This window comes from Protopterus annectens, chromosome 11.part0 (genome assembly GCF_019279795.1).
Source record: "Protopterus annectens isolate FY-2018-M chromosome 11.part0, PAN1.0, whole genome shotgun sequence".
Taxonomy (NCBI): Eukaryota; Metazoa; Chordata; order Ceratodontiformes; family Protopteridae; genus Protopterus; species Protopterus annectens.
In genome coordinates this window covers 366726643-366750960 of record NC_056745.1, presented here as the reverse complement: position 1 = coordinate 366750960, position 24318 = coordinate 366726643, and the positions used below count along the sequence as shown (strand labels likewise).

Sequence of the window (24318 nt, the reverse complement as noted above, 5' to 3'; positions counted from 1 at the left end):
TATGGACTGTGGTGGCTGTAATATTGTGTTAAAAATAAAAAGAGAAAAAAATATACATATACCAAGCTTGATAAATGTGGAGGAGAATAGGGGTGTTGTAAAATACTGGAGATAACCCAAAACATTTTTTTTGTGGAAAAGGTCATTATTTAAGTAATGCAAAAAAAAATGTGAATTGAAATGTTATAAAATGTAACAAAATTGGACATTTATGGAGGGACTGCAAAAATGAAACTAAGAGCAAGTAAAAAGAAAGAGAAGAAAATGGACACAGAGAAGACATTTTAGTAGTAGTAGAAAAATAAGAAAAATTTGATGAGAAAAAATAATGAGGACATAGAAGAAGATTCTGAAATAAGTGATGAAGACGACATAAATTCGGACATAGTTAAAGGAGATCAAAATAATTATTTTCATTAAGGGTTAAAAGACAGAAGTAGAAAATTTAGAAGGATAAGTACAAAAGAAAAAGAAAGGAAATGGATGAAAAAGAACATATACAGCTAAAGACTGAGGCTCGGTATAATAGTCAAGGTGTTTGACTCACAGACCAGGGTACAATGTTTGATTCTCATGTTTTGGAAGGACATTGGTTAGACTTAAAAAGGCCTATTAAGAAAGCTAGTAATTAGCTATGAATTTATGAAACCATGAATCTAAGAAATAGTGAAATTTAAGAGTGCTAAGAAGAATAGGAATTTTAGAGTGATGTAATACTTGTGATGTAGATGTAATTATATTAGAAGACGCAAGATTTTTAACAAATGAAAAAAGATTACAAACAGAGAAACTATGGAGAGGAAAGATAATCTGGAATTTGGGAGATGACAGATGTGGAATAGACATATTCGGTAGAAATACAGTAAAGATATTAGATGTAACTTTACCAAAAATGGGAAGATTAACCACAGTAGATTTAAATTGGAAAGAACAATTATATCGAATTATAACCGTATATGCTTGTACTAATTGTAAAGAAAGGGAAAGATTATTTCATCAGATTTTAGACTATGTAGTGATAAATATGAATATTATAATAACAGGAGAGGTTAATTGTGATTTAAGAGGAGTGTCTTAACATTCTGTCATTTGGTAAGTTTTATGTGATGTTTAACTTCAGGAAAGGGTCCTCCATCTACTTTTGGTTAGCCCCACTTAAAGACTAGTTTCAGACTGAAAGTGTGCTTTAACTATGTTATCTTACTTAATCTCCGAGCCATTTGAGTGGCAATGAATTTTATTTATTTATATTTGTTGACCGGGAGTGTCCGACTGGATGTAGGTCCATTTTCAATGGAGGCCCGGGGAGAAAAGCTCCACAGTTAAAATAAACAGACAGTAGTTACATTGGATTGCATAGCAATTAATTTACATAGCAATTACTTACAACACATTTATAGATGAAGAACATAGTACATCAGTAGACAACTAAAATCTTTATCTGTGAAGTACATAACAGACGTTAACAAATGTTACAATAAGAAGTTCCTGCTGTATAATAAGTACTAGGCTTATGAGCATCTGAGCTTGCTATAATCAAGGTAGTTAGTGGAGTGGAAAGAAAGGTAATAGTTGGATGGGGTGGGTGATATTAGAATGGGAGTTGCAAGGGCATAGCCAGCATGTTTTTAGGTGCACTTTTAATAAAGTTTTGAAGTGGGTGCATGATGGTATGGAGGTAATTGTGGGTGGGAGGGAGTTCCATAATTTGGCTATGGTGCAAGAGAATAGTGCTTCACCAGCAGAGTTATTGGCTTTAGTGATCTGCAAGTGATTTTTGTTGCTGGATCTTAGTGGTCTGGTGGTGCGATAGGGTTGGAGTAGATTCTGGAGGGATGGGACATTTAGTGGATGTTTTACTAGTTTGTGGGCGAGTGAGAGTTGATACCATTGAAGGAGGTGAGGGAGTTCAAGCCAGCCCAGTTCAGCAAGTGAGAGACTGTGGTGACTACGGTAGGATTCCCCTGTGGTGAATTTGGCGATTTTGTTGTAGCAGGTCTCTAGCTTGTTTAGATCACATTGCCTTAGGTTGGTATATATTGGAGAGGCATAAAGTAGGGTGGAGATAAGGTGGGAATTTGCTATTGAAATCTTTACTGCTTTGGTGAGAAGTTGCTCTGTATAACGCTCCTAGTTTTTGTGAACTTTTTTTATGGTCATGGATATGTGAATGTCAAATTTTAGTTTGTCTATTTCCACTCCTAGTAATTTGGTGTGCTCAGTTGGGTATATAGTGGTGTTGTCTTTTGCTGTGATGTTAAAGTGAAAGTTGTTTTGAGTATGTTTGGTGGGTTGGAAGATGAGTAGTTTAGTTTTGTTTGGGTTGAGTATTAATTGGGCATCGGATAACCAAGTTTCAACAGAGGAAAAGGCTTCCTGTGTGACTTTTTGCAGTTTGGGTAGGGACTGGGCTGAGCAGATGATGGTTGATTCATCTGCATATTGTATGAGTGTGCTATGTTTGGTGGCAGAGGCTAGATTATTGGTGAAAACAGACAAGAGTGGGGGTCCAAGGATGGATCCTTGGGGAACCCCTATGGAGACAGGTAGTTGGGGAGGTATGTCATTCTGCCATACAACGGATTGTTGGCGGTCAGACAGGTAACTCTGAAACCAGTTGGTGACTGACTGTGAGAAGGATAGGTTATTGAGAACAGAGATAAGTTGTTTGTGTGGGACCATGTCAAATGCTTTAGATAAGTCAAGGAAAGTAGCAGAGAGACAGCCATTGTTTTTATGCTGAAGAATAGTGTTAATAAAGGAGAGTAAGGCAGTGGTGGTGCTATGGTTTGGTCGGAAGCCATGCTGAGTATTGGAAAGGAGGTTGTTAGTAAGGAGGTAGTCTGAGAACTGAGAGTGTATGCATCTCTCTAGTATTTTGGAGAGTGGAGAGAGAATAGCTATGGGGCGGTAATTGGTTAGTTCTGTGGAGGGGAATTAAATGTGATACTTTCCACAGTGTGGGAACGTAACTTTCTGACAGAGATCGGTTAATCAAGATGGATACTGGGTAGGCCATAGCATCAGCTGCGATTTGTAGGTATTCACTTGGGAGGTTGTCTGCTGCTAATTTGGTGGGCTTAAGTTTAGTTAAGAGTTTTTTTATGTTGGAGGTAGGTACAGGAGAAAAAGAGAAGGCAGTGGGGAGATTACTAGTTGAAGGTGTGGGATGGAGGGGAGGGGGGTTGTGTTGTTTAGCTAGTGATGGTATGGTTTGTGTGAGGTGTGTTGAATGAGATAGCAGTATTTTCTGAGGAGTGAGGGATGTTAGGAGGAGGGGTACTGACTTGACCTGGGTGGAGGATGGAGTTTATGGAGGACCAGAATTGTTTGGGGCTGTGTTGGGAGGAGCCTAGGGCAGACTGGTAGTATTGGAATTTGTCCTGTTTTATTATCATTTTGACTCTATTGCATAGTTCTAGGAATTTCTGTCTAGTTGAGGGGGTTTTGGTTTTGCGCCAGTGCTCCCAGGCTTTATCCCTGTTTTTCTTTTCTGACTTAGTGGTTTTCTGTAGCCATGGGGAGGGTTGTGCTTTGATTCTGGAAAGTCTTATGGGGACATGGTAATTAAGGATGCTCAGGAAAGTAGTATTAAAAAATTCAACTGCGTCATCAAGACTGGGTACTTTAGAAGATACCAGTTACATTCTTTGAGGGATGAGATGAATGTGAGTGGGTTAAAGTTACGTATTTGACGGTAGATGACAGATTTAGCTCGGTATAGGTATTTTTTGAGTAGGAATGTTGGGGAGTGATCACTGAAGCTATCTGATAAGCAGCCTGTTATATATGACTGGGGGCTCTTACTGATTAGTATCCAATCCAGGGAAGTGTGTTTGCTGGAGTTTTTATTTATCCTGGTTGGTGACTGGACTAGTTGGGTGAAGCCATGAAGGTTTACATGATGGGTTGGATGGTTGCCAGAAAAGGATTGCCAGTCAATATTGAAATCTCCTAAAATTATAGTTTCTTGGGGGAGATGGTGGGTAGACCAGCTGAAGAGGTTTTCTAGTGGAGGGATGTTTTGGCCAGGTGGGAAGTAGCATCCAATTATGTTGATGGTTTTGTTTTGGTTTATTTTGAAGTTGGTATATATTATTTCTTCATTGCCTATTTGTGGAGCTGATGATTTTAAGATCTGGATGTTTAGACGCTGTTTAAATATTATAGCTACACCGCCTCCTTTCTTGTTTAGCCGGTCTACTCTTAGTATGCCATAACCTGTAGGGAGTATTTGCTCACTGGTAATGTGAGGTTTTAGCCAGATTTCTGTCAGGATGACTATATCTGGGGAGTACATGTCTATGGTGATATGGAGTTCATGGACTTTGTTGGATACTCTTCTAATATTTAGGCTTAGTAGAAGGAAGTCACTTGGCTTTCTATTGGCTGTAATATGGGAGAAGTTGTGGTTTCTAGTCTGATTATGAGGATTGGGGTTGGAGATGGTAGGGCCAGGGTTGGGGTGGATGTCTCCACTTAGGGCTAGTTTTGATATGCATGAGGTTATTAGTTTTCTCAGTTTTTGAATGTGTTTGTTTATAAGGGAAATTTTATGATTGTGCTCTGTGGGTAATAGGTATGGTGGGAGGGCTACTATGTTAAGTTGTAGGGATGCTTTATGTTTGAGTAATATAGTTGGTAGAATATGTGGGTGTGCATATGGAAGGTTCTTGAGTTGGTGGGAGGGGAGCTGAGTGAGGGTGAGACATGAGTGGTGGTGTGAGTAGTAGTACAGTGGTAGGGGTTGAGTGGGGGAATGATGGAGCTTTGGTAGGATGTAATATATGCAAGGAGAGTGCATGCAGTGAGCATAGGTAAGGTATGCTTGTACATGTTAGTTGAGGAGGTGTGATAGTAGTGGGAAGATGGAGGAGGTAGTGTTGGGTTAGTGCTGTGGTTGGCTATTGGAAAGATGGGAGGGGTTTGTGAGTGTAATAAAGTTGGGACCACTGGGGGTGGGAGGGAATAGGGGGCAAGGTGGGGAGCGAAGCTGGTAGAGGCCCTGTTAGTTCTTATGAGGGGGGCTGGAGTTAACTGATAAATGAACATATGATGGTGACAAGGGTGGTTGTAGTTTTAAAAATGGTGCCTGCCACAGGTGATATTTATTAACTTTGGGATTGTCTTAAGGTAATAAACAGGGAAGGGGGAGGGGAGAACAAGGGTGTGAGCAGGCAGTTCTTTGTACTGCTGCTAATGAGCCAAAGAAAAGACAAGTATGTGTTTAAGAAACAATCACAATTGACCAAGGACTGCTCTGAAACTGTAAGTCATTTCTTAACCATTTCTCAGGTGGAAAAACAGGATAACCTTGTATCAGTAGGCTACTGTGGTTTCAGTTTAAATTAACAAACACACTGTATTGATCAGTTATGGATACTATTTGCTAACATAAGGGAATAAGAGAGAAAGTGGAAGATGAGTGTGTGTGTGTGTGTGTGTGTGTGTGTGTGGGGGGGGGGGGTGCTGCTTACAAGCCAAAGCAGAGTGCTCTCCAGGGGAAAATGAATATTGGCTCAAACAGGTAGACACATACTCAGTCAACTTTAGCTGTTTGCAGACAGTTCAGACCTGGACTGCGCTTTTCTTATAAGAATGTTAAAGGTGGTACCGCAGTTGAATACTTGAGAGTGGTGTTAGGTCTAGAAAAGAAGAGTAGAGAGAGGAGTAAGCACTTTGAGATGGTAAAGATATATTAGAAAGATTACAAAAAACAAACTGAGCAAATAGCTACCGTATGCAGGAAAATATATGATTTGAACCTACTACTACTATATGCAGATAGAGCCATTTGGAAAAATATCTGTTAGAAGAAACCTCAAGACAGTTATGCAGTCACAGATAAAATATAGCGAGCAACACTCTGTCGACGTTGTCTAATGTGATTCTGTCCACCAGTAACAGCACAATTATATAGAAATAATTCGACACCAGTATGAGCTGTCTACATACTGGTTTGTTTATGGGCTGAATACTAAAAAAAATAAGCTACAAATGGTCTATCCAGATCAACTGAGATAGTAAGTTGGCATACTCTGGAAAATAATGCAAAACCTTTACCATCAAGTTTAGACAGTGAAGCTCACTGTTTACAGTTAAACTAAATTTTGATTAGAAATCCCTGTTAGAAAATATCTAAGGTTAAAAATCCTGAAACCAAAAGCACAGATTTCAGGGAAAAGCACACAAGTCTCACCTCTGAACAAGGTTGTGAGATTAAAGGGCAATAGGGTTGGGTACTAGGACAAAGTGAAATATACAACGTTTATAGATGATGAATGGTTTAAAACAAAAAAAAAATCTGTTAGATTTCACTAAGAACTCTCCAGAATTATGTAATGGCATTTAAATGGGAAACTTATTGTAAACGAGCTTGAAGTATCAGATGAACTGTACTGCCTTTTGTTACTGATGAGTAAAGAAGCAGCAAAGTAACATAATTAAAAAGCAATATGAAAAGATTTTGCGACTAACTTGAACTTTGAAGTGGATTGCGTGTTCCGTGGATAAGCACAATTTATACCTCAGCTTTGCCACAGTCTTAGTCAGGTCAGTACCCTTTATATGACAGGCACGGTTTAAATAACAGCAGCACTGCCTGAGTGATGTATGACCATAACACCATATATGTAGTAGATCCTTTTAACTGAAAGAGACGGTGGAGTACAAGTCAGATAATACAGTAGAAAACTAACGACTTTGGGACAGAACATGTTTGAAGTCTAGAGAACTTGCAGAGAAACATGTTACTCCTGAATTTTGGGAAAATTTGCAAACTTTTTCTTTGTAAATCAGGGAGAAAGTTACAGGAAGCATCATTTGCAGCATACATGTACAGCAAGTAAAGGAAGCCAACTGTGTAGTTTACAAGGGTAACTTTTTACTTTAATTATTATGGGCTGTATTCTGTTCTGTGTAGGGTGGGGAAAGCTGTGAAAATCCAGAGTGCCAGTCTTCTGCTCTGTAAATCAGATCCTGATGAGAAAGAAGTAAACAAAAAAATCAAGTGCAGCACCATCTCATTTGAATTCTAAGTAGCCTTGTATTGTAATAGAAATTGTGCGCATTACATTTAATAAAACATTATGGGAGGTTTTTTTTTTTTTTTTGCCCATTGAAGTGGACCTTCATATCAGCAACACACTGCACAAAAAGCTGAATGTTGTATCTGCTCCCAGTGAAGAGGCTCACCAGAAAATTAAAGGTGTATTACATAATTTTTAACAGCTTCAGCAGATATAGACAAATAAGATTATTTCAAGAAAGTTTTCCAACAAGCCTATTTAAAGTTTGATACCAAGGCAGGAGAAATAATATGAATGATGATAACAGACACTTTAACATTGAATGTCTTCTTAATGGAACTTGTGGCTCTGTTTATCCTCTTCACCATCCAACATAGATTGGTACTAGGCTATCAGCCCTAGGGCCTATACAAGCCTAGCCATAACAATTCCCTGGCTATTTCTTCCCACACTATTTACTTCCCTGGACCCCTGTCTAGCAGGGCGACTGACGTGATCCCCGGGGTGAATTTCCTTTCTCCCATCCAATCGTCAAGGTTCCTTTTGAAGAGGGCCAAAGAGGCATTCTGCTTGACATGTATGGGCAATCTATTCCAGAGTATAGGAAGTCTCTGGGTCAGGAACCTATCCCTCCAGCATGTTTTGTTTATTGTGATGACCAGGTTTAGATCCCTGGAGCGTGTGGCTCTGAGGGATTGGGATTTCTTTAAGTGTAGCATGTCCAACAGCTCTGGGTTTGACATGGCCTTGTATGTTAAGCAGAGATTGCCTCTGAGTAGACGATATGCAACAGAGTATAGCTGGAGTTTTTAAGGCGGTCAGCGTAGGGCATCTGCTTTAGGCCTGTGATTCTTTAGTGAGGTATTTCTGTGGCCTTTCCAGTTGTTGTAGATGTCTTGAGAGGTACATACCAAACGGGGCGTTGTATTCTATAATGGGTCTAATGAGGGATGAGTACATTTGGACAATGACCTCCTTTTTTCTGGATGAAAAGCCCTTGGTGATGAGGTGTGCCACATAGAAGGATTTCCTGACTGTTGTGGCGATGTGGTTATCGAAGGTGAGACCACTGTCCACCTGTGTCCCTAAGTCTCTTATCACACTTTCGGTGTTTAGTGCACTGCCACCTATATGGTAATTCACGGATACATGAACCTATGAACATTCAGCATATTTTTTTCTTATGAATGTGTACAACATGATGTTATACACTGACTGCATAAGTGAGAAGGGTGTTCCTCATGGAACTGGTGAGAAGACTCGTGTCATCTCCTCATGTGTGAGCTGGATTTTCAGCAGTTGGGATTTCACTTGGCTTGGAGTCTTACCTTTCTGGACATACTCTCACATTATCTTTTTCCTTGTATATTACTCAGGGATAAGGACTTCATCCACTTTTATCCTTCCAATTCTGAGAAGGACTTGAGGCCTTGGAGAGATTCACCCACCCTTAGCTCACACCTTGAGGGTGCACGCTGGAGTGCTCTTATTTAACCCTTCTGAGTAGCTCAGCTGTAGATCATTCCAGTCTGCTGTGAACAGCACTTTGAGTCTTCAGTATGTAGACCAGGCAGAACTGGGGCTGAGGCTTTATCTACTAATGTTTCTTCCCATTCCCATTTGGACTGGCCAGTCCCAGTTGAGGAAAAGCCATTTGATTTACCCACACCATGGTCTGCAGACCAGGTGTGAAACAGAACAGTTGTTGATATCACCTTAAGACCTTGGTTCATTGTTAGTGCTAGTGCTAGGCTCGGAGCAGACCTGCACTTCCCTTGACATGTTTATGATCGTGAGTGGTCCTAGTCATCCCAGCTCACCGCTAATGCATACTGTGAGTCTGAGTGAACCATGAAAAGGTCTTGGTTTTGGAGCATTGGGAGTGGCTGGGGCTACCGCCTCTTATGACTTCCCTGGGAGAGGTGTGTCTGTGTCTGTGTGTGTGTGTGTGTGTGTGTGTGTGTGTGTGTGTGTGTGTGTGTCATAACTTTTCGCTTCCCAGGCTCCTTATAGGTTGGTGGTGCTTAAGGCTTCTGTGACCTTCCTTTATGCTTCGTCTGGAATGCATCACTGAGCTCTCTGAGCATCTCTCCCTTGGAGCCATACGTCATGGATGTAATTTATAACATGCACCCTCATTGTGTTCCAGCAGCACATAGAGAGGCTGATACCTTGCATTCGTCCTGGCAGTGTGGAGTGATAGCTTGTTGAAGAACCAAATGTTTGACTCTACATGATCTCCGTCGTTTTCTGTGTCAACACAGACCATATCTACTTGAGAACTGATGGACAGTGACCTGAGAGAGGAATGGGTTTGTCACAAAGATGTTTTTCTTGCGTCTGAGATCAAGGAGAGAATTTCCCTGACACTCTTCTTGGCTGGGCTAGTGTGACCCCATTTGGTCTGCTGCTGTTTGGCTGCACTAGAGGCTGTGAAAAGGTGAGAAGGAACAGCAGTATGCTTGTGTAGGATGGTATGACTCTGTTGTTCCCCTATCGTGGACAAGGTGAATGAACTTTTTGACACTTCCTGCAATAAGTGTGTTCTTTCTGATTAGGCTGTAGTCCTGGTTTGATGCTGTTCTGTGTGGTAGGTAGGCCTCTCCTTTTTGGGACTCTACTCTTTTACCAGTATCTGTATGTGCATGTATATATTTTTTTTCTTTTCCATGAGAATGAAGTGGCCCTGCAGACACCATAGGTGCAAGTTAGACCAAAAAACTTGTGGTTCTTTTTTTCTCTCTCCACTGGCTGAACTTTGTTAAAAGCCTTTGACTGTTCTTCCCATTGTGGATTTGATCTGCTCCGATAGATGAGGAAGAGAAAGATGTCTGCTTTAATGTATTAGTAGGGAACCACCTGTTGAGGATTAGCAGATGAGGAAGGTTAATGCTCCTCATTAACTTCCTTCTCCTTTTTTCTCCTGGTCTAATAGATGGTGGAAGTTGCTGGCTTTTCTAGGGGAGTAGTCCTGTTGTTTTCCTTTTGTATTGGGGCAACTTTCTAATCTGGTGCCTGTCTTAGGCTCCCTCCATCTTTTGGTGATTTTTAGTGTCCAATTTCCCTTCCTTGTGGGGTTGTGGGGGTGGGGAGAGACTTCTGCGACTCTCATCCCCCGGCTGCTAGGAAGAGGTGTTTTCTTGCTGTTGCCTTCAGATTGTACTGAACAAGCTCTAGTTGATGAGTCATATTCTGAGGTCCCTCCATCAATTCATCTTTTCTAAGTGCCGGCCACTGGGGCAAGAGTCTGGAAGGAAGAGATCCTTTCTACATTCCCTTGTGAAGATTCTGGCAACTGCTTGTAAGTATAAGATTATTTTAGAGGAGGGAGTCCATAGGGCCCTCTTCCTGTTTTTCCCCAGGTGCAGTTCATTGTTACAGCTTCCTGGGGCTGATGAAGTCCAATTTGTTCCCACTCATGGGCTGTTATTTCTATGCAGGAATTTTTGCTGTCCTCTGCCAGTTATATCTCTCCTTGTGGAGGGCTGGCATTACCTGATCTTGATAATTTGGGCATGGAGGCAACCTAGGCTATGGATGGATTGGCCTGCCTTTGCTACAGGGTTGCCCACCCTTTCTCAATGTTGCATGTCATCCTGTGGTACAGTAGATTGAGTCCTTTGGATATCTGGGTCTTGCTGTCCCCATTTTGGGCACCTTACTATTAGATGTGAAATTAAGGCCCAGGTTTACCACAAGTTCAGCTGAACTAGGGGGAGGGTCTTCCCTTCTGCTTATTCATTTTGAGGTCAGTTTTTAGCTTATGTGAGCTCCCTTTGGATTCTTTGTGCCCATGGTCTGAACTTAGGGCACTCTTGATCATGTAATCCTTTTTGCTAGAGTCACCACCCATTCATGGCTCTGCATATGTCTTCTATTTGTCTTCCCACAAATGGGGGGAATATGTGATTGCCTGCACCCTGTTGAAATGTTGGGATTCACAAAGCAGAGTTCTGACCTACCAAAAGACCAAAAATACAAGAGAAGAGCAAATATTGAACATAGCTCTTCTTCAGATAACTTCTTTTTTTTCTGCATGGGAAAAGCTCCCTGCACCTCCCAATGCGGGCACAAGCCCTCCACACCCCAAAAACCTTGTATATACAAACTCTGAGATTGCCATACATCAGAGAAAATGGAATATTCCAAGAAATGGTACATCAGAGAAAATGGAATATTCCAAGAAATGGCAATATTGGACTTAGTGTAGTTAAGTCCAGATTTTCTGCCATTCAGTTTCTACATAATAGAACTTGACATTCTGTGTGCTGCCCTTTTAAATGGTTACCAATTGCCCATTCTCTTGAGCAGAGTCCCCACTCCCCCATTTCAATATTCTTTACAAATGCCTGAGGCTTTTGTACTGGGTTCTTGCAGCAGGTCTTATTTCTGTGAATGAGACTCTGTAATCAGAATCTGTTTGGTTCACCCCTTCAGGCTAGGACTGTGACTACAGAATGGGGTGTTTCAAATGCCATAGTGGCAGGTCCTTTCCATTTTTGAGTAGATCTTTCTGCTTTGTAATGGCATAGCTGGACAGAAGAGGAGGCGTAAATGTATCATGTCCCTCTAAGGGGGGGGGGGACATATGAATTTGCCTTTTCTTGAGAGGAGCCTCCCCTTCCCCCATTCACCACTTCCAGAAGTAGGAGGCATGTGGGCTGCATTTGTTCAGCATTTCTCATTCCAGTGAAAGAGACCCTGTAGTCAGTCTGTCAAATTTGCCCCTGCAACCTCCTTGGGGGTGAAGGGGTTAGGATTGTGCCTCTGGGCTGTGGTGCTTGTTAGGTCTTGACCTCTTCTTAGTGGGTCTTGATCATCTTTCTGATGGGATAGCAGGACAGAAGAGGAGTTGTGGGTATATCATGTTCCTCCTTAGTGGATGGAGGTTGTGACATTCCTCATGTGGAGCAGTAATCAAGGATCCTCAATCCTCACCACTGACACTGGTGGAGGAATGTTCACTTAGAACAAAAATTGATACACATAGTATTTTCAGATGCAGCTGTCTGCACCAAGCACAATTTTCCTTAAGAGCACACAGGGAGCACATTCCAGTCCTGGGGCTGAACTTTCTCTCCAGGCCCCAAATAGGGCTCCACCTTTCTCTCTGAAGAAATCCTTGCTCTGTGTCCCTGTTCCAAGTAGCTGACACACACACACACACACACACACACACACACACACACACCTGGGAAAGGCTGGCGCAGATTTACTCAGTATGCTACCTCCACCCAGACTATAACGTAGAGTCACTGCCACCAGCCAGCTACCTTAAGGCTCTTACCAGGGTACCCAATTACTCTTAGTAAAATTAATGCTTATACAAATGGTAGTGTTAACCAATTGGCAAGACTTTCAGGAGCTTGATGTTACAGTGCCATTAAATAAAAGCAAGTACTCTCAAGGGTTAAAATATTTTCTAAAAGGCCAGACACAGTGAAAGGTTTAGATATATTCAGATGGAAAGACTCAAGACAGGTACAGAAATAAAATACTTTCGGCTAATCTCACTATATTTTCCTAACTGACTGAAGAATCCCTGTTTGTTGCTTACTAAAGCAAGGCAAGATGAAGTGGGTGAGTGGTATTGTCAGTTCCAAAACAGAGTGCTGAGTATCTGTGTCACATCTTGCACTAGTATCTAAATACACTTCTGGCTACAAAATAACATCACATCTGGTCACCTGACACTTTGGTTCCCCCACTACCTCCTCACTAGAAACTTGAGCCAGGATCTGGCACATGTGTGTCACAATTCACACATAGATCTTTGCAAAGGTTTATTCCAGCATCTGGAGTCTGTAGAACAATTCCAATCCTTTCATCCTTCCTGCAGAGACTAACCAGCCATTCTGTGGCACCCTAGGGTAGCAATTAGCTCACCACTTAGGATAATATGAGCAGGATCCCAGATCAGACAATTGTGTCTTTGGCTGCATTCAGACCGATGAGATCAAATCTTTGTGGCCTAAACCAAGTCATTTAATTTAAAGCTATTTTTCTTAAGGCTATCTGGGCTGAGCTTAACCCCTTCCCTTCCAATATCCTCTATTAACATATATACATTTCTTCAGTTATAATACAGTCTGATGTATATGTATATTTATTTTCTGTCTAGCAGGACCCACTGTTCATAAAAGCAACTTTACAAATACATTTTTAGCGCAAGCATCTGTAAAAATCAGTTTAATATTCAAGTGACATAAAATTCTTTACAAAATTGCAGCTAGTTATGCTGTCATGTGTTACACATGCACTGCCATACTCTCTTTGGCATAGCTGGCACTACCTCACATCATCACAGAGGTTTCCATTATTTAGCTTTTTCCATGTCTCATCTTTGCATCCAAGAACATAGTTTCTTGCCCCCCCCCCCCAAGATCTTGCCTAGTAGATGGGGTGGGGTTATAGCTGCTAGGAAGTCTTCCGATTATGTTCAGTTAAGAGTGGTTCTCAACATGCACATATTGGTCTCTACTATCTCCATGGCAATTTTGGTGTATGCATCTCAGAGTTGCTTGATGCCTGTTGCTGGACATTGCTTCCACTTTGAGGATGGGAGTAGGCCCTCCCCTTGGTCTGTGGTGGAGAGCAAGATTGAGACCCAACTGTGGCTTTTCAAGTAGCCAGCTTCCTTTGAGAGGGCTGTATATTTTTCATTTTGGAGTTCCTTCACCTTTAGAGTTGTGCTTTTTGTTCTCCAGGCTTGCTTGTTTGCTCTTGACTTTTTGGCTATGTAGCACAGGAGTTAATTTGTGATTTTTCACGGTCTCTCTTTCTCTCTCAATGTTTGGTCACGTCATCTCTTCAGGGTGTCACGGTTCCCCAAGACTGCACTAGAATGAATCTGTCCCTTATCAAGATCGTGGGGGACTTTCTGTTTTCTACTTTTCCAAAGGAGGTGATCTTTGTTTTTGGACATGTCTATGTTCTGGCTCCTTGCAAAAGGCAGGAACTGGGAGATGTGATGGAGCTCCTTAGTCCTGAGAATGATCAAGTCTTGTTAGAAGAAGGGCTTTCCTGAAGTCGCTGTACATTGAGCTGGATAGACCAGTAGCTAGTCTTCCAGTGTCCAAGATTGTGGGTGGAGGTGTTTGTGTTTGCCATCATCCCTGGTCATATGGACATTTGAGTTCTCCATGCCAAGGGTATTCCATTCATTGTCCCTGGTTGCAGTCTAGTCCACTTCTCTTTAATGAGTAGCTACTTTCTTTGCTTCCTTGTTCTTTCCCCAATGGTTGATCAAACCAGCCTTTGGATGTCTGACACTACCCTTCCGGGCAATTTCATCGCCTGTGTCCATAGAGTTGGGGATTCTGGCCAAGCACTCTCCAGTACTGTACTGTCTTGCTTGTTCTGACCTAGCCCTGCATCTTCTCCCACCCTGCTGGTTTTACTGTTTGGAATTCTGACCAGTAATAGGACTTCTCATGGAAGGATCTTGATAGATCAGTGATACTCACTCTCCATTCCCCTTAGTGGTGAGTGATCTGTCCAGGTGACCTTGGCTGTTTGATTTCTATATATGTCAGTCAGGTATGCTGTTTAGAATCCTTTATCCTCTTTATAGCCATTCACTATATCAAGCTCTACTGACCTACAGGAATTTGAATTTTGTTTTGTAAATGATAGCTTTGCCTCTGTTGGGTCCCGTGTGTTCCTTTGAACTGTTTTTCCTTTCTTGGAAGGCAGTATTTATGTTGTTAGTCTGGCCATGAGAATTCCATGCTGTTTGGATTGAACAGCAATGTATGGTTTGTCTCAAGTATTAAGTCTCCCTACACAGAAAACTTTGGTTTCTGCCTCGAATGATTTTGTTTACTTTGAATTAATCCATTCACTTACCTGTCAGTTCCCACAAGAAATATAATCTAGAGAATGCCCTTTGGAAAAAAGCGGATATCCAGAGCAGCTAAAAGTATTAATTTTCAAGTTAACTGCAGCTTGTAAAGAAATCTGATTAGTTGTTGTCTTACCATGAGCAGAAAAGCTGATTAGATTTTAAAGCAAATCTTTTCTGCTTGGCTTAGGAATTGCATCCATTACTGCTGTTATTTAAGTAATAAACCCATTCCTGGTCATTTTAGGACTTTTTCCATGAGGGGCATTGTTCTTTCTGCCACATACTTTACAGATCTTTCTTTACAGGACATATTTGCTGTAGGCAGTTCGTCAGTGATCCACATATTTGGGAAACATCACAACCCTGAGCATATATCATCCATATTATATCCACAGAGTTTTGTTAGAGCAGTCTAGAACCAAGTAATATCACTTGACTGTCAAAGACCCTACCATCATTTGTTTGCTTATCATAAAGGGGTGGGAGTCCTCTCAGAAAATAGGTTAGTTGTGTAAATGTATTGCATAACACCAGATCTGGCATCAGGGACCCTTCTTGGTTGGCTCCAGTTGGTATTGTCCTTCCTTTCATTCCAGTTTTGCTGTTTTTTTTTTCAAAGTGCCAGTGAATGGGGATTGCATACACCCTTCAGCAGACATTATGACATGCTCTACATTAAAAGAGTAAACCTAAACCCCTGAGCCTACCAGGTCTTGTTGGCTGCTTGCACAGTTTGGGTTGCAGTCCTGAGTGCAGTCTTGGAAAAGTTTCCATACTGAGTGTCCAAAGTGCCAAAATCATGTACATATCTGGGTGCCTGATTAAAAGGCAATACTGACACCAGCACTGTCTATAGAGTAAGGTAGAGGTTATAAATATCAGTGATTCATTTTATCCTGGCTACTTATAGAAGGGGAGGCTTCTGGCTTAGCTTGTTGCTTAGAGATTAGCAGTGTTTAAAAGTGTCCTGCACAGGAAACAGGAAATGGGGGGAGGAAGGGTCTCACAAATGACCGTATACATTTGCTGGAGTATATCAAAAGCTTAGAGAATCTGAGGGCACATAGTGGTCATGACTTCTGAACATTTTTCCTTTCTTGAGGCAATCTCACTGGCCCTGGTTGTTGCTTCTTGCCCTCAACAAGAAAGAGAGGGAGAGACAGAGCTTGAATTCATACCTGTCTTCCACTTTGCTTAATGGTGAGAGGCCTGGATAGAGTGCAGCCCTGTTAGCCACTTTTTGGCAGGTGGTCAGGGTGTTAGTGTTGCCCATCCCCTAGTTAAACTGCTGAAACATATCCATGATCAGTGTGTCTTGTGGTGCAGTTCCTTGAGTTATCGGGTCATAACTCCATGGTACCATGTATAAGGACATTTCTTCTCTAGATAGTTTCCAGTTCCATTAGGACTCAGGCACACAATGAAGAGTTGTCCATTGGGTCTTCCTGCATGTTATTCATAACTTAGACTACAGAGAGGTCTTAGCCTGGTGAGATCTGTCCTAGCAGGTGCATGAGTGCATCCATGGAGAACATGACCAGCTGCAGGCCTCTCAAGCCCCAGTGCCACGAGTGGAAGGTGCAACCCCATACACTGGTTCCTGACATCTGGCATCCACCCACCTGTTGTCCGTATGAGCCAGATATGTCACTTTGCACATGCATGCCCAGTCAGGAGCTGGTGGATAGGGGTCACTCCCCACTGTGTTTCCTGCAGGAAGTCGGAGGATCCAGGGGTCATTAGCTCTGAAATGGATAAAAGTAGTGACCAGATGGTCCCTTCTTTGAAAAAAACTTAAGGCTCATGGAGTCTATTTCAGACTGTCCTCTAGGGCAGTTTCTTCAGAGATGCCTAAAAGAATAGAGGAAGGAGTTGGAGTCCTGGGCCATCCTTTCAATGCAGTCCATAATTAATGATGTAGTTCATACTGCAGCCATGGCTCCTCAAAAGGCAGATGTCCTGTATAAGTTCCTGGCTGACTGGAGTGAGATCCTGACCAGCCATGCTATACAGTCTCTTTGGTCTAATGCAGGACATATAGGCAACACTGTGCCACCAGACAAAGATTCTAAACCATTGGACATGATGAACAAAATGTCCTTTTCTATCACATTGCTTATCTCACATGTCTAGGTTTCTGTTTTCCCCATCCTTAGTTTATCGGGCATTGACAAAGCTTTCAGCCTTTCCAGTGTCTTGGGCTGAAGAAGGAGCTATTCAGGGATGTGGCTTCCATAATGGATTGTCTTGTGACGTATTGTAGATTTGCATGTATTGATGCCATAGTGAGAGGTTTAGATGTGCACTTTGTAAGGTAGTGGCGCTGAGGCTTTCCTACTTGATAGAGGAGCTCAGCACGCAGATAGTCCACCCTGGATGCCCATATCCAATGGGAAATTCTCTTTGGTCAGTATTCACGTAGGTGACCTCTTGAAGAAGAAACAGGCCCTCAACATACTAGAAGGTCTTTACTGCTCCTGTCAGTCTCACTTTTTCCTTGGTCCACTTAACCCAACAAGAAAAATATGTTCCCTTGCAGTTGCAGTCGGTATGGGGACTCCTTTCAGAGTTTACACTAGCTTGGAGGGCCACCATGAAATACCTGTGGGTTCTTGACTTTGGAATGGACAAATACATATTTCAGCTGTTAGGTCTTCTGCTGGAAAGGGATTTGCTCAGAGACCAAATCTTTACCACAGAGCTGTTGGGACATGTCCATATTGTATTTCCCAAAGGAACTATAGGGGCTGTCCCTTTGGAATGAGCCTGAGGCTTCTACTCCCAGCTGCTCATAGTTTCTAAGGCAACTGTGTGAATTCGGTATGTGCATTTAGTATGTTAGACTCTGAATAGTAACTTTACAGGGGATAACACCTCTGCTGCTGCAGGGTACCTAAATGGTATTACTGAACATGATGGACACCGTTTGACACATTATTGTCTGTGGTATGCACAGGAGATTTTTTAAACTTGCTTTAAGTGGGCAGCACTTTCCATACTGAATGCTACCATTTGGTCCTCCATCTTCTTTCATCATGTTTACTTTGATGCTGTAGAGGTCAAAGGAGGTTAAATCAGAGAAGAGAGAGAGCCTCTCACATCCTGTCCATGCAATGCAAGTTCAGTTTTTACATCAGGTTGAGTACACGAGGTTTGGGTAAATTAACAGCTGCAAATCTCTTTGCTTTAAGAATTAAAGAGCTGATGGTTGCCAAGCAAATTTGTCTGTTTGGCCATTGGAAAATGCTGCTGAACTTGACTGCTTTCATTGCTTGCTTGCTTCAGTAATGTTTTCCTAGCATGTATTTGCACCATAGTCACTTGTACAGCTGCTGATACCTTCTGTAGGCATGTTTGCTTTGACTGTGACTTTGACATTGACCTCCTTTGGCCAGTTGATATTTCAGGATTCACTTTTCTGAGCCTTCCCTTTTGGCTGTTTTATAATTTTTGTCTCACTGTGGCCATTCTTAAAGTTTGTTGGGCTAAGCCACCCATGTCAGCCAGGGATTCTGTCCAGACAGGACCTGATAAATATGCAACTTATGCATTTACTAGAATGTTAGATCTTTCTCTGGTCTCTGTCTGGATATTAAAACAACCCACTTGCCCCCCCCCCCAAATTGTCACTGTCTGAAGGGTTTGTGAGTGGACTTACAAATAAGGAAAGAAAGGAATTTTAAATGTGATAGACACGGTTGCATGTTGACTAACTCAATCTGGTACAATCAACAACAGCAGGAGAAGGGAGCTGTGGGTAGGGATGAGCTTAAGCTTCTAAGGAGTTTGTTGCCATTATTAGGGGGTGCCAAAGGCACCAGTTCTGATGTTCCAGTGTCTGGACAGAGACCAGAGAAATGTAATGTTCCGCTAAATGTATACCTTGTATTTCTTCTCGTATCTTATGCTACTACTAGACTGAAAAACATTCTATCCACCTGTTTTAGAATTGCTCACCTGTTAATGTCTGAAATTAAAAACCCTATACGAAAGGGTGTATTTCTGCCTGCTCTAGATTATGAGCATCATTTAATCAGAATCTTATATAACTGCCACATATTTGAAATGCTAGTGCACAGAATCTGCAGATCTGTTATTATCTCACCTAGGTTACACCACCACCACCACCACCATTCAACCCTTACTAAAATAAATGTTCTACACATCACACTTAAAGCCAGATTTCTTATTCATTGTTGTTTATTAAAGCTCTTTATCTCCGGGACTGTTGTCTTGTGTTCTTTCTTGAAAGTAATCCTTGATACTAGACATTTAGGTCATATATAATTAATTCATTCACTATGCATATTCCACAATATTCTTAAGAATGTTTTCAGAAAGCATTGTGAAAATTAACCGTAATGTATATTATTTGAGGAATGCAGCTCTCCGACATTTAAAATTATTCTTATTAACCTCATCGTTGCAACATGTTTTACATTTTGATAAAAAGTCCAGAAGCACAATAGCAGAAAATTACATTTTATTGTTACTGTTTTAAATACATTTTTAAAATTCTATTATGTTGATTTTTTTGTATTACAAGATAATAGCTTAAAATGGGATCCTAGGTTCAGTCTGCATATTTCTGTCAAATGAATGCTTTCATGTTTCATACCTTTCAATATTTTTTAATAACAGCATGCGGCACTTAGATAATCTCGGTGCTTGAAATTCTTAATATAATGTCATCAAATCCTGTAAGATTTATGGGCTTGTTAACTGTAGGACATTGTAAATAATTTTGCTTTAAAATGCCCCAAAGCATGTGTAAAATATGTTGCTTAAAAGTGCCATGAGGTATGCGTTGCCTTCTTCCTGTAATACAGAGGGTTGGATGGAGCTAAGCTGCACACTGTTACGTACTGTTGTTTGACGTGTAACATTTACATTTCCTTGGAACTCATTTTCCTTTTCAGATCAATCCAAGACTTGCTATAGCAGACACACAAACATCAGATCCCTCTGTGATAGATATCGGGGTTCCTTTGTTTGCACAGGCTCAGGTAAGTAATGAAGTGTATATTTTAGATAACTTAACACTGCTATTTATTTTACACTTTGTTGAGTGAGTTAGTCCTAATAGGTGGATGTCTTCTTTACAAGAGAGACCAAAGTTGTAGTACTCATATTCACAGGGGTGAATTTGGCCAAAGATCAGGGAAGTTCCCCTTCTCTGTCCATTAACTGCAACCTTAATATTTTGCATCAGCCTGTTAATATCCATACAAGTGAAGATTAATCTGATCTGCTAATACTAATACACAAAGTAGTGAAGAGCATTAGATCATGAACTATAGAAGGAAGGATAGTAGCATGTGATATCGAAAATGCATGTAGTAGCGTTAGGCATTGCCAGTTTATGGAACATATTAGAACAGCATGAAATCCAAAAGAAAATGACAGAGATCTATATGGGTAAATTATTAGTTAACGGCTAGATCGGGTATAAAATTAAAGCTGGGAAGGGTGTCAAACAGAGCTGCCTGGTAAGTGAAGTACTACTTTAGTTATTAATGATGTAATAGGGAAAGCACATTGGGAATGGAAGCAGTGAACAGTGTATTATGGTGAGGTATATTTACCAGTATTTCTGAACTATGCAGATATTTGATTTAGTGGTCATAGTTGAAGATGAATGTATACAAAAAAGGAGTGATTCTAAATGTATTGAATGCAAGATATGGAAAAGTACTGAATGTGACAGAAAAAGAATAGTAAAATAGCACAGAAAAATGAAGGAGTGTAATGTAATAAAAGATAACATGCCAGAAAACATAAAAGTGAAGTGTGATACGATAATAAAAACATTTTATTATGTATATCTCCACATGATGAATTTTCTAATGTAAGGAAAAAGACAATAGAAAAAAGAAAGAGAAGGTTGGACGGGTAATGGAAATGTCACAATTTCTTGTGGTGGTCAACTTTAAATAAATTATTAGTGAAAGGGGTAATGAAATACTAACAGTATGTTAAAAGGAAATGTTTGTGAAGATGAGGGAACATTTTTTGTAGAATGCCCTGGGACAAAGGAGTTTTGCAGGAAAAATAAGGAATGGAGTGATGAAACCACTGAAACAGTAACAGTGGAAATTATTTTGTATGATGAGTACAGTGTAAAAGAATGTGAACTGATAAGGAAGCTGCATAGAAAATGATTTTCCTTTGCTGTATTTTGTAGAAAGCAAAATGCATAGAGTCGTTATATAATAATAAGTGGTATGTTAATGATATAGTCAAAGAAATAGTTTTGGCTATGGATGAAAGGGTGTGGGGTAAAAAAAAAAAAAGTAATAAGTAAGTATATAAAAGTTTGTGTAAATATTGTAAATGATGATCTAAATATGTAAATAAGTTGTTTTGTTTTATGAATAAAGACTGCCTACTGTTTTTGGTAAATGTCATGAGACTGTTTGTGCCTACCTGAGCTACCACCAACTCAGACAGAAGGGACCTAAATGTAACATTTGAAGGATAGTACATTCAGCAATGCACCCACCACCACCACCACCACCACCATGGTTCATTGCAGTGCCTTTTTTTTTTATTTAAATGAATCTAAGCACCTAATGTGGGAGAGGTTTTGAGAATTTGCATAACATTCTGTGTGTATTTTGCAGAAGCTGAGTGGACATATGGCTGCATATTCTGGAAATGTTCATCAGACTTCTGAGAGGTGCTCTTATATCACCAAATTGGAAGCTATGCACTCTCCAGCCAAGGCCGGACTAGCTGGTCAAGAGGAGAAGGTCCACACCTGCACCACACCACATGGAACACACAGCCCTCCAAAACACCCACTATCACAGCTCTCACATAAAAACACAAACCATGCACCCACCTTCACGGAGACACTCAATAGAAATTTACCCAAACAGCGAGACCTCCAAGACAGAAACACACTCGACCACAACACAGCACAAACAACAGGACACACAGCTCACTGCCACAGTGTGCCCCTAAGGCTAAACACCTTGCCCAATACAGTAATCATAGGTGACTCATTAGTGAGGCACACAGACGTCTGACTCACTAGGTTGAATAAGGAAAAGGTAACAGTCAGCTGTCTTATCAGGTGCCAGAGTCTGACACACAACACACGCACTCAGGTCACTCCACAGCAAGTACAAGTATGACTCTGTCATTGTCCATGTGGGTGTGAATGACCTGAGATGCACCTCCCTGGACTACATGAATAGAGACATGGGAGCTCTCGGATTATGTGGCCCAGGCAGGTATGACACTAGCCCTGAGCAGTATCCTACCATCACCCAGAATGATACTGCTGTACAAACAAAAAATGTTTGACTTCAACAGTTGGCTAAGTTTCTGGTGTCATTTTAAGGGGATCCAGTATCTGTCTGCTTGGGATGACATGATTGACAGACCTCAGTTCTTTGCCAGAGATGGCCTGCATCTGTCACCCCTGGGTTACCGGATACTGGCTAAGGCTCTTGCCACCCCTGTAGTGCCTTTTTTAGGCGGAGTTCCAAAGACCATATTACCACCATAACAGCTATAAATGAATGCAATCTGAGGGTCATACTGCTAAACGCTAGCAGTCTAAATCTCAAGATGCATTCGCTCAAAGCACTCCTCAAAATGGAGAACATTGACATTTGTGCTGTAACGGAGACCAGGTTTAAAGTGGTAGAAAGCACCCCTGCACTACCAGGCTCTAACTCATTCCACACCTTTCGGCCCAGAAACATGGACTGAAGCTCCAAAGGTGGTGATGTCTCCATATTCATAAAGGATATGCACACCACCAGACTAGTAGCCCAGCATTATGCATCTGCGATACTTCAGGTACAACGAACATTTAATAAGACTGCGATCCAGGTCATAGCCTGCTATAGGTCCCAAACCATATCCCTAGACTCTCACTGCATGTTCCTAAGCACCCTGTAATCTATCAAGGTCCAACCCACCACTCTCGTACTAGGAGACTTCAACTACCCTTCCATCAAATGGGAAAACTACTCAAGCACCAATGCACTGGCCCATCGCTTCCTGGAATTCATCAATTCCAATGCCCTAGACCAGCTCATTCTTAACCCCACTAGAGGAAGCAACATCCTTGACCTGGTTATTACTATCGTGGGCAACCATTGCTCTACACCAGTAGTCAATTCCTCCCTGGTTAGATCCCATCACAAACTAATCACCATGGAAGTCCACATCTCACCTATACCTCTCGCAAAGGTATCCATCATGAAAAACTTCTCCAAAGCTGACTTTGGACTCTTAAAAACAGAGGTGGCTAACTTCACGGCACCCATGCCAATGAAAAATAGATGCATGACTGCAGAATCATACACCAGTGCACTGTACGAACATGTACATAAATGCATGGAACTACCCATACCCAACAGAACCAAGACACTCTTCTCCAAAAAAAAGCAATTCAGTCTGGTGATCCCCTGCCACTAATAAACTCTGCAACAGAAGGAAGAAACTGTTGCAGAAAAAGGTGAAGTCCCAAGACTGGCAAAATTCCCTTATTAGCCTCAACAAAAAGTTGAGATCCCTCATCAAAACCTCCAAAGCCAGCTATGAAGAACTGTGGCAGACACTAAAAACAACCACAAAGCCTTCTTTAGTTATATCAAGAATCTCCATGGCAATACCCAGATTTGCTCTGAGTTACTGCACAATGGTACCTCCTATACTGAGCCAACGGATATTGGCAACATACTGGTCGACAGATTCAGTGCCAACTTTATCCCCCCCCCCCCCAAAGGTCCAGTCTCAATACCAGAAGAATGCTAGGCACCCTGCATTACTGCAGCACAGGTTAAAGCTGCATTGTCTAAGGTCAAGAATACAGCTTCCATGGGACCCGACAATATCCCTGACTGTGTTCTACATAATTAAAAAGTGAACTGGCACCACATCTTTGTGCTGTGTTTACTCACAGCCTCACCTCAGGCGTTGTCCCTACCAAATGGCGTACTGCTACAGTCGTCCCTCTCCATGAAGGAGGAGTGACTACAGACACTGGAAATTATTGCCCCATTAGCCTGATGAGTCTGATATGTAAGGCTATGGAGCGCATCATCATAGACCTAATTAACAAGGATGTAGGGAATCTCCAAACTCTAGATCCCACACAATTTGGTTTTGTGAAAGGTAGACCATGCCTGCTCAACCTGGTTGACTTCTTTGAGTCAGTCACCAGAGCAGTGGATGAAGGTATGGCAGTTCATACAGCCTAACTCGATCTGGCCAAGGCCTTTGGTACCATTCCTCACTCAGGAATTATTGATAAACTCACCAAACTAGGCATCAACCCATATATCACTAGGTGGGTTGCAAATTGGCTCACAGATAGAACACACAGTGTGAAAGTAGCAGACTCCAGTCACGAGTGGAGTCCCACAGGGATCGGCCTTGGGTCCTGTATCCTCTCCTGTTTGGCATCTCCTTCTCAGAAGTCCG

General features: G+C 41.5%; 1 protein-coding gene across 1 annotated transcript in view; it reads left to right on the top strand.

Moving 5' to 3' along the window:
• The window catches only part of POC1B (POC1 centriolar protein B), a 944738-nt gene that overhangs the window by 548565 nt on the left and 371855 nt on the right, over nucleotides 1-24318 (top strand). Inside the window, exon 11 of the mRNA XM_044087861.1 lies at nucleotides 19794-19880. Coding sequence (XP_043943796.1) covers nucleotides 19794-19880 — 87 coding nt within the window. The remainder of the gene's footprint in view (nucleotides 1-19793; nucleotides 19881-24318) is intronic.